The sequence below is a fragment of the Ictidomys tridecemlineatus genome, chromosome 12 (assembly GCF_052094955.1).
Source record: "Ictidomys tridecemlineatus isolate mIctTri1 chromosome 12, mIctTri1.hap1, whole genome shotgun sequence".
Taxonomy (NCBI): domain Eukaryota; kingdom Metazoa; phylum Chordata; class Mammalia; order Rodentia; family Sciuridae; genus Ictidomys; species Ictidomys tridecemlineatus.
This window is the reverse complement of record NC_135488.1, coordinates 90,834,519-90,845,571: the sequence shown is the minus strand read 5'-3', so window position 1 is coordinate 90,845,571 and position 11,053 is coordinate 90,834,519. Positions and strand designations below refer to the sequence as shown.

Genomic DNA, 11,053 nt, shown 5'->3' with positions numbered 1-11,053 from the left:
TCTGCAAATCTATTTGTAAGGTGAGGCTACTTTAAAAAAGCATGTATTTAGGAAGCAACAGCAGTGGCCACAATAGGGACTTTGAGCTGTCACTATTGGAGAGAGAGCCCCTACTCTCAGTACAGAGGTCCCAAGTATCCCTGAGCTGTGTTCCAAATTTACAGTGTCCCCCGCTCCTGCTTTAAAAGTTTATTTTAGTCTAAAGATTTAAAATCAACACCCAGATCTATTTCTTCTCAAATGCCAACCAAAATCAGGCTAAAATGTTGTGGGATTATCAAAGGTACTTGTAAGTTGAAAACAGAATAAAAGCAAGATCTAAGTGATTTAAAGTGTGTGTGTACATATATATATACATATATACATATATTTATTTTAGTTGTTAATGAACCTTTATTTTTTATTTACTTATATGTGGTGCTGAGGATCGTATCCAGTGCCTCACACATGCTAGGCAAGTGCTCTACCACTGAGTCCCAGCACCAGCCCCTAAAGTAGATTTTTATATTTTAAGAAAACAATGACTATTTTTAAAGGCAAATAATTTAAATCCTCTTAACCCAAACCATTTAAAAACAGACTTTTCATGTTAAGCCATTTTAGTACTTTAGTAACTACACTCAGATGGGATCATGGCAATTCCTAATGACTGTTATGTAATGTTCTCAAAGAGTTTTCACCTAATTTATTTCATATGATTTCTGTAAGCTCAGTAAGACAAGTGAGAGAAGTAACTAGGATTTATACAAAGTCACACAGTAGAGTGGCAAAACTGAAACCAGAACCTCGGTTATGTGATTCCTGATTTGGTGTTCTTTTCTACCATAATTATGTAAGCTATAACTATAAGCCTTCTTCTAGATTTTAGGAAGCAGCAGCTGTACCCTCCTGTACACTGCATTCAGAAGAGGAGTTTCTGGGGCTGATAGTGAAATAAACACTTCCACAATCATCACTGTTTTAGTAGGTTAAGTGACTCAAGTTTAAGTTGTTTTTAGCTTGATTAGAAGTAAGAGCAATCTTGTGAATCAGAAAAAAATAGCAGAAACCAAAAATAAACAAAAAATTTAGCAAAAATTTAAGTACTTTAAAAATATATAGTAAATGCTACCTATATTCCCAGGCTTGTGTAATTTAGACTCTATTTTTAGTCTAAAGCAATGAAAAGTCTAATGAATGAAAAATTTATTTGAGAGGCCATGGCCTATATTTGAAATTCTACACGAAAAAGCATACATATTCCAGAAACTATTTTTATTTCTATTGCACTTATTTCTCTATTTCAGTGACTGTATCATATACCATGCCACATTAACTACTAAAGACCTTTATCTTAGTGATGATCTAAAAATCAAAAAATATCCATCAATAAGGACAGATTATATAATTTTTGAAGAAAACAAAGTACCTACTTCCATTTATCAGGCAATGATAAAAGTTAAGGCATATTGCTAGTTGGTTGTGGGGTAGAAGTTATCTACTTATATTCTAAAATGATATTTCAAATACTGATGGAAGGCAAATACATAAAAATACAAAGGCCAACCTGCATTTGGCTTTGAAACATAAGTATGAAAAATATTCATAGAGGAAATAAAAAGCAGCCTATTTTGATATTGTCCTCTTTCTGATTATCACTCACAGAGATAATTCCACAAATTTCATGCTCAAACATGACTCCTAATGGATTTCATCATAAGCAACAAAAAATAAATTTGTCCATTTTTTTCCTGCCTCATCATCAGTAATACTACTCTTCCACTTGACTTTCAAATCTTGCATTGAGATTTCCATCATGTTCACTAGTTTCTCTGCTTTCCCCTCTCAGTATAACCTGTCTATACATACCTGCCAATTCCACTTTGAAATCCCTGGTCTATATCTAGATAATTTCAGACATAAGCTGTGGTTGTTATTTTCTGCTGGCCTTCTAACTGTCTTTGTTTTATTTTACTGCACAATTCTTTAAAATCCTACAAACTCAGAATATACCTACATTAGTGTTCAGAACATACACCTGAGATTTGAGGTGATAAATCCAATTCTTCTTGTGTACTTATTTTGATTGATATTTGACTTTTATTTGGCAAGGTCAATGTGATTTATGAAATATTTATTACATTAAAAGCTATTTATATGAAGAATACCCCTCCCCCATCCACCATAGCTCAACACTGTTAATCAGGATGTCTGTTCATGTGATAATACTCCCTTTAATACAGCCATTTAAAAGCTACAAGAAACAATAAGCTTCTCAGCAAGGATTTATAAACAATCACTCTTGAATTCCTTAAAAAAGGAAACAGACGCTATGCTGACGCACAAACACTTAAAAAAAAAAATCAGAGGGCTTAAAAATAGAACACCACTGCCCTATAGATCAAACATCATTCAAAAGATTTTTAAAAAGTTAAGCACCCAAACTGAGCTTATGTAAGACACAAACTCAAAAATCTTCATTAGATTTTTATGTTTAGCACTTTATATATGAATGCATAATACAGCAGTAAATATTAAGTTTTTAAAATCCTATCTTCTGTAAAAGTGAAGTTCACAATGCAAGAGAAACACCCTTTTCTCACACTTCAATATGAAAAAACTTTTATTTTCCATATAATGTCAGTTCTGAATCACAATCCTTACCTGAAGGTCATCTCATTTTTCTAAAATAGACTACTAAACTGGATATTCCACCACCATCCTTTTCTCTACCCATATTGTTTTAGGTCTCAATAATTAATTCATATTTTACTGTCCACAACAACTCTGTGAAGTGACTCTTCCTAGTTTCCTTTTATGTTTGCTTATTCTAGGTAAGAAAATAGTCTCTTCATACCACTGTCAGATTGAGAATGATTCACCCCACTGGGTAATTCCTACTCCTATCCCACCCTGCCAGCATTTGGACTGAATCTCAAAGCTCTGATATAGTTAATGATTTACTGTATGTCCAGAAACACTGAGATGAGAGACAAGCTATAAATTAGATTCTGTATCAGATCCTGTTGCAATCCTTTCCATGAATTATACATTTTCTAATTCTCCTAAAGTTTCTTTTTACAGAAAAATTTCCTTTTACAGAACAAGCTATACCAATAGACTAAAGTCTGACTGGATTTTTTGAAAAAACAGAGTGATGATAATGATCTAACTATACAACTATGCTTTACAATGGCAGTTTGCCTATAGTTAGAACCTATCTTTACCTATTTCAATCAGAAAAACAGTTACAGACACTGACTGTATCTCCATAGTAAACCCATGTTTGCCCAGAAATGAACAAGCATTTATATCATTAGCATTTCAAACCAAGCAATTCCCTTTATTTTTACTAACACAATCTAATAAAGAAAAACTTAACCTTGTATGAATCTTTGTAATAGGTAGAAAGTATGTTGAGTCAAGAAACCTAATTTTTAGAACTTCTTATGCAATTACCTGATAATATGGTTTCTAGAAAACCATATAACCTTCAGGAGCCATGAGTTTTTATCTATAAAATGAGGGCTTGGACAACACTCCTTACATTAGTAATCTACAGCCCCCTTTTGTAGATTATTGTTAAAACACTTGAGGAATCAAGTTAGCTAAAGCTATAGTTAAGTCTGAATTAAGCAAGGTTAAACCAATTTCTCTTCTGTTTTTTATGACAATGTCTGACTAAACTATAATAATCTAAAAGATGTCTGTAGGTGGTATCTTATAGAATTAGTTATTAAATTTCTCATGTATTCTATTCAATGTCTTTTAAAATAATTCTATATAATAAAAATGTGCAAATTAATTTTAGCTTTCCTTCAGTGTAAGCCACAATCTGTACTGTGTGTTCGCCAATAAAAATACCTATTAGCCAACTAACCAAACCAAAAATCCGTTTTTTTCTTTGGGGAAGCTGAAGAAAGGTAAAAGAAAAGTAGACCAGTTGTTCTTAAGACAAATAACTAGATCTGTTATCACAGTAGGGAGGACTCAAAGTCCATTTCAGTTGGAAGGGATCTTGAAAATAACTTCTTTCTTATTTTACAAGTTAACTCTCTTAGAAGTACATTCTGTATCACCAGTAATAAGTTCAGTAAACAAGTCTTACAGAATAGCTCAAAAAAGCTAATAATTAATAATAATTGTGTATACTACAACTCATGAAAGCTGCTAGTGGATTCCAGTTACATTAGTAATAACATTTATGACATAAAGCATTCAATTACATTTCAAAATAAGAATGAAAAAAAATGTCAAAATTAGCCCCAACACTTCTAAAACTAGCTGACATTTGATTTTTCAAGAAATTGCTGAGAGGAATCTCTCTTTTTTTTTAATTTAACTGTTTTAAACTTCAATAGTTTGGCAAAGTTCTACAAATTTAGAAATTTAAATATAATAATAATAATAAGCAAAACTATGCAAAATATTCTATTCAAAAGCTAAAAATTAATAAAGTAACTAATAACACCATGACAAAAGTGCTATAATCACCAACTTTGGCTAGCACTGTACACATTCAGGAATGAAGACTGACAGAAAAACTATCAGCTTGTTCAAGTTAAGTTTGCTTTATAGTATGCTCATTCAAAAAATAAATAAAGCACAGTTCCCCATAAAAGAAATATTTAATTGCAATTTTGCAACTGTTTATGAAATATCAGAAATTAAATCTGTGAAATAAATCAGTTTAAAGAATAATTTTTATAATTAACAATCAAGTTTTATAGAAACAATTAGATTTGAAAATTTGGAATTTAAAAGTATTTTCCAACCACAATCCCAACTACTGACTTGTGATAAGAAACATCAGGAATGCTTTAGCTGTTTCCACTTATATTGCTTGATAGGAAAAGAAGTTAAAAATTTTGTCCTTACAGAGAAAAAAAATTAAGTATTAATTTTACTCTAAATAGTCTAAGAATCCCACTCCCCCCAAAAAAATATTTAGGATAAAATGAATATTTAGTTTAAAAATGTTATTCTGGATCATAAAGTATAATATAAAAGGTTAATGAACATTAACTAATTAGGTAGATCATAATAACTACTGAAAATTGTTACCTCTTAAAAATGCTTTATATATTTTAAAAGATTATAACTTATTTTTGATATAAACATTAGGAAGCTTGTTTAATTTCCTGTGCTATTAAAATTTTTTAATAAAATTTTTGGATCAGCAAAATGATCCAATGACTACAGAAATTTTTAGGAGAAAAATTACCCAAAAAACTGAAATCCCAGACTATTTTTCTCTTACTACATTCAACATATGTCTCAGCTATTGCCTACTATTACCAAATGGTATGTGTTCAGAGAACCCAAACTGCTTATAAAACTAACCTATGGAAAATACTATTATTTTACTATGGAAAAAATTAACTAAAGGACTACCAGTGAGAGGCCAAATAAAAACTGAAACCAAATCAAGGAAACATTGGCTAATTATCCCAGAGAGACATGGAGATAATGAACAGACTGTATTTATAAATAAAGTGGTTTTGACCACTGATAAAAATATTAAATTTTAACTTAATTTCATTCCTTGTAATGTGGTTCTGATTGTAGTTAACAAACTGAACAGATTAACATTGTTGAATGCTCTTCATTCATTTGATAAATATAATGGATATATTTAAATGCTTAATTTAACTGGTATTATAATAATTTCCAAAGAGAACTGAGAATCCAATAGGACTTTAAAAATGGAAGAAAAATTTCCCTAGAAACATACATCTAGAAATAGGAAAAAGAAGTTAGAGCACTTGCCTAGCATGTGCCAGGCCTAGGTTCAATCTCTAGTCTCCATCCCCAACCCCATTACAAGAAGAAATGGGGACAGAAGTTAACTTTAACATTTAACAATTTAAGAACAGCATTTATGTTATTGAGTTACATTTGATTTTAAATCATTTATATTTTATAATAATCACTTTATAATACAAATCTTTGAAAACAGTTTACATTTATATTTTTGCAAAGAGTTTTCCACATGTGATATTATTTCATTTACTATTCCCACCAACATACCAAGGTAGCTATTTGATGTTGATTTTTGAGATGAAAAAAATCAAGTTTCTGTGACATGAAGGGACTATGAAAAAGTCAAGTTTCCAAGTCTAAGTTCAGTGCTCACAATATACAAAATTTTATAATTATAAAACTTCTTAGTATGTGGAGAAATTGAAGGCTGAAGAACAGATGATCATGTTGTTTCATTAGAAGAAATGAAATTACAAACAATCATTATATATTTACTCCTTACCTCTCAGCCATAATATTTGATTCTACCTATACTAATCTTCCTATTGTTATCTGGGCAGGTTTATCTCTAAAAATTTCCCTGTTAAGATGAAACTGTTTTCTAAAAATAGCATTAGTTATTTATAAAAAAGGGGGGAAAATGCTGAAAATACTTAAATGGAATTGCTAAATTTAATAGATTTAGGAATGGGAATTATGAAAAAGCAATGCTGGGGATATTTTTACTACTAGCACAATTCTGGTGATATATGCATATTATAGTTTCTACTTATTTTACGCTCAGCAATAGAAGTAATAAAAAGAAAGAAAAAAGAGATAAAGGAATATACAGCTTTTAGACTCCAATGATAATTTATTATTGTTTAATGTTTCTTCTGCTTTCTAACTGGATAAGTTTAATTAAGGGACTCATTTTCTCATCTGTAACTCTGTAAGGTTTAAAATAATGTATATAAATGTGGTAGAAAATATAAAAATTCAAGGAAATATAAGTGGTAGTTTTAGTCAAAGAAAATGATCTCCGAGAATGCAGAGATTTTAGATTGTTAGTTTGTTTTCTATTTTGGGCACAATAACCTACACAGCAGACAGTCAGCTAGAAGCAGTAAAACAAAATAACAGGCAACTTCACATTTCTTACCTGCATACATATGGTATGTAAGTCTCTCTATAAGTTTAATAACAGTTCCTGCTTTGATAATTGGAATTCCAGCCTTAGGTTGCATGTTCTCTTCAAATATAATATTCTCTTCAGAGTCAGGCTCTGCAAATCTATACACATCAGCGCTAGGCAGCCTCATCTGCTCTTCCTTCTCTTCTTGTAGCATTGTTACATCAAGCATCCTTTCCAGTGTACTCCGGTACTGCAAAGATATCAATGCTGCCATCCAATTGTTTTTCTCTTCAGCTGACTTGGCAGAAAATATAACACTATTTTCATCCTTTAGAATTATTTCAAAAGCATGCTTGTATTCACTGGTGTCATCTTTATCATTAATTTGTACCTTTCGCATAAAAAACTTTTCTTTCAGACGATATTCTGCATTGCTAGCACCAGGAAGTCTTGGCTGCCCATGATTTGATTTACAGCAAATCATTAAACCATCAAAGAGAAATATGTGTCTTTCATGTTTGGCTCCTACACGTGTAAGAGTTCCTTCCATTATAAACTCATTGCAACACTGTCCGATGTCTTTTCCCTCCCAACCATCAATATTCTTCTGAATCTCGTTCATTTTCTTGATTGCTAGTTGTTTTCCCTTCATTTGCTGACTATAAAACCGACATGCAGATTCACTGGGATAAAGGAAAAGACATTATTAGTGCACAGATGACAAAGAATCTACAGTTCATGTAAATAAGGGATAGGGTAAAAGTACATTTTCAAAAGTCACACTGATAAGGTGTTTACTAATTCCTCAAATATATTAGTGGTACACAACTACACAATTTTGGAAACTAAAACAACACAGAAAAAATTTTCAGTGCTCTAAAAAGAACAATGACTACTGACAAAATTCAACCATACAGATTCAGCTACAGTATGATTATTTCTATCTTGGCTACTAAATATTTAGAATGCAAACATTAAAAAGTAGCCCAACATAGTGAAAAAAAAGTAATTTAAGAGATTAAAATAAATTATTTACAAGTGTTTAAATGGACAAGACCCAAAGTTAGAAACACGTAGCACATATTATAATTAGGAAAGTGGAAGCAATGTTATCCAAATTAATGCTTTGAGTTATATAATCCCTAAAATAAAGGGCATTACTAATTTTACTTTTTGACAGAACAATGATGCTGACATAAATCTACCCGATACATTTTGCTCTATCTCTCCTTTAGCTTACCAGTTGATTCTCAGGAGGTCTTGTCTGGGAGTATGAAAGGAAAATGCACAAATATGAAAGGTTTTTCAAACAATAACAAATTCTCCTGGCTTTGATGTCACTTCCTCTGAAAGACCAAGCTTGTCACTAAAACTATTTTCTTCATTGTTTACTTGAGGAGGGAACTGGGATCCCTGAATTTACACCACAATATTCAGGGTGAAAAGGAGGATACTTTAAAAAGTGAGAATATTCACCTCAGCCTTCGTTTTGCAAGACTTTTAGAACATATTTTTTCCATACCACTTTGAACATTAAGCAAAGCTGTTATTGCTTGTTTCAAACATTCTTTGTCTTCTTGATCTTCACTCTTTTCTTCTAACTGCTGTAAAGCCAAAAAGATAAATCTGAACCAGAACAGTTTTAGACAGAATAATAAAGCCATTTAAGAATTAAAAATAACAATGGCTGGGGTATATATATAGCTCAGTTGGTAGAGTGCTTGCCTCCCATGCACAAGGCCCTGGGTTCAATCCCCACCACCAAAAAAAAAAAAGAGAGAATTAAAAAATAACAAAATAACATTCATTCAATGCTTCCTACCACATATATTTTTTAAGAAGTGATCTTCTTCATTGTGTATTAGTATCAGAATTAACAGGCAACCAAGTTTTCCATATTAAAGTATAAAACAAGAGGACCAATGTTAAAAAATGGATTATTCCTGTGATAAGCAATAATGTGTTTTTTTTTTTTAATTTCCCATTACTGAAAAGAAATAAGGGGCATAAACTGTCTTTTTAACTACTGCAGGACTTAGCACAGCACCCGTGGAATTTGGACTTAGGTTCTACTCCTATGTTACTGTTGTAGAGTATTACAATGATAATGAAGATGAATACACAGAAGGATGCAGTATAGTGGAGAAGAACTTCAAACACAAAACCTAGAATCAAAACAAAAAAAAAATTTTTTTGGAGGAGGTGCCCAGGCTGGCCTTGAACTCCTGGGCTCAAGCAATCCTCCCTCTAAGCAGGATTGGACTACAGGTACACACCACATCCAGCTCCTAGGATCAGATTTTGACTCTATTTCTGTGTGACTTGGGGCATGGTTCTTGATCCTTGAGCCTCATTTTTCTTCTCCCAAATGAGACTCATACAAAGCCTGCTGTGCCTCCTTTATGGGGATAATTTTTAAAAAATCAAAGCACTTTGCAAACAATAGCACTTAAGTGTAAGTTGATTTCTTTGCAGTTCTACTACAGAATTAGCAACAACTTCATTGTCATAAAAAATCGTTAGTATCAACATTAAGATATTGAGTAAAGCTAGGAATATTTATGAAACTCTATTAGTGGCAAATATCTATGTATGCCAGAGAGAAAGAGTGTACTTCTTAAATAACTATATCAATACAATAAGGTAGTTTTAACTTAAGCAAGCAATTAACAGAAGTATGAGTGACAATAAGTGATAGTAGTTTATTAAACTTCTAAACCAGTTTCTGGCTACCAAAAAAAGAAAACTTAAGAAATAACATTTGTCAATGGAGCTTTCATGCAACCATTTAAGAAAATCTAATTTCTATCATAAAGGGAAAGACATGAGAAATAAAACCATAAACTATTCAAAGTAGTTATAAAGAATTTTACTTTTCAATGAGCTTCATCATCATTACTACATCAGCACTTGAAGAATTTTTGTCACAAGGTCAACACATTCCTTTTTGCTTCAATTGATAAAAATTAGGTATATACACATACACACACACTCACACTAATGACTTGTGAAAAGTAAACAGATATCTTAATGTCCCAAATCATTTTTATAGAAGCTTAAAATGTTTTAATGTTATTCACAAGTAATGTTACATAATAATGTTCATCTATTACAATATAATAATTTTATTATAAAGAGAATGTAGTATCTATGTAATACTGAGCTTTTATTATCCAAATTTCTTATATTCATTATATTTTCCAAAATCAGGTATCTTTTACTTTTACTACTGCTCTTCACTATGGCCAGTTAAAAGAAAGCTTGTGACCAGACGTACATAAAGAAAGATTCTAGGTTTTTTCTTAGTGGACATTGCTAGTAGGCTGAAGGTTGGATTCTGGGTTATCTCTCAAAATACTTTCCATCCCTATCATTCTAATCTATTTGCCTATTAACATGACAGAATTTTTGAAACAAAATGTTAGCATCAACATTAACAAGTTTAGGCTTCAAACACAGTAGGTAATGTAAAAAAAAGGCAATTTAATAAAGGTACTACTAAAGAATGAATTATATTATTGAATTAAGAATTTATGCAGTAAAGGCTAGAGATATTTAAGTCAATAAGATATATGACAATTTTTCAGCCTTAAAGATTTGGCATTAATAGCAGAATACTGAGCCTTTGATATTTAGTCATTGATGTTTTTATATTTCTCGTTTGGGCAGACGTGTCTAATGTCATGCAGAATCCTAATACAAATGAAAAGAATTATGAAAGAAAATCCATTTAGACATGTGCATTGTTTTCTAAAAAGTCTCAAGTTTCTCAGCCATTTAACTACAGTGGTATCTCAAAAATATTGTTAAACCCAAAGTATATATTCATAAAACCTTTCTGTGAATTATTTTTAAATATCATTTTTACTTTCATAACATTAGACAAACATCTAAAATAAATTTTGGTGTAATAAATGACCTTTCTTTAAGCATGTTACTTCTTTTATTTGACAGCTAATTTGAACTGGCCACTCATGCAGAATTCAAACTAATTACCATCAAAGGGGTAGCTTATTGTTGCTACAGAAACAAAGCAATACAATTAGTTTGTAAATGAGACTCAATAAGGCAACATTCTCTTTTACCAAAGTGATACTCAATGCCATGCTTTCCATGGGTGCCTATTTAATAACATTGTGCAATAGCAGCAATTTAATTTTACAAATACAGTTTATTTGGATATTTTTTAAAAATCCA

The 11,053-nt window shown here is 31.2% G+C and overlaps 1 protein-coding gene across 3 annotated transcripts in view; it reads right to left on the bottom strand.

Annotated features, from left to right (window-relative positions):
- Positions 1-11,053, bottom strand: part of Sos1 (SOS Ras/Rac guanine nucleotide exchange factor 1) — a 119,461-nt gene that overhangs the window by 32,730 nt on the left and 75,678 nt on the right. For all 3 annotated transcript variants that reach the window (XM_013358261.4, XM_021725882.3, XM_078029324.1), the window contains 2 exons: positions 8,333-8,460; positions 6,884-7,539 (listed from right to left, as the gene is read on the bottom strand). In XM_013358261.4, coding sequence (XP_013213715.1) covers positions 6,884-7,539; positions 8,333-8,460 — 784 coding nt within the window. The remainder of the gene's footprint in view (positions 1-6,883; positions 7,540-8,332; positions 8,461-11,053) is intronic.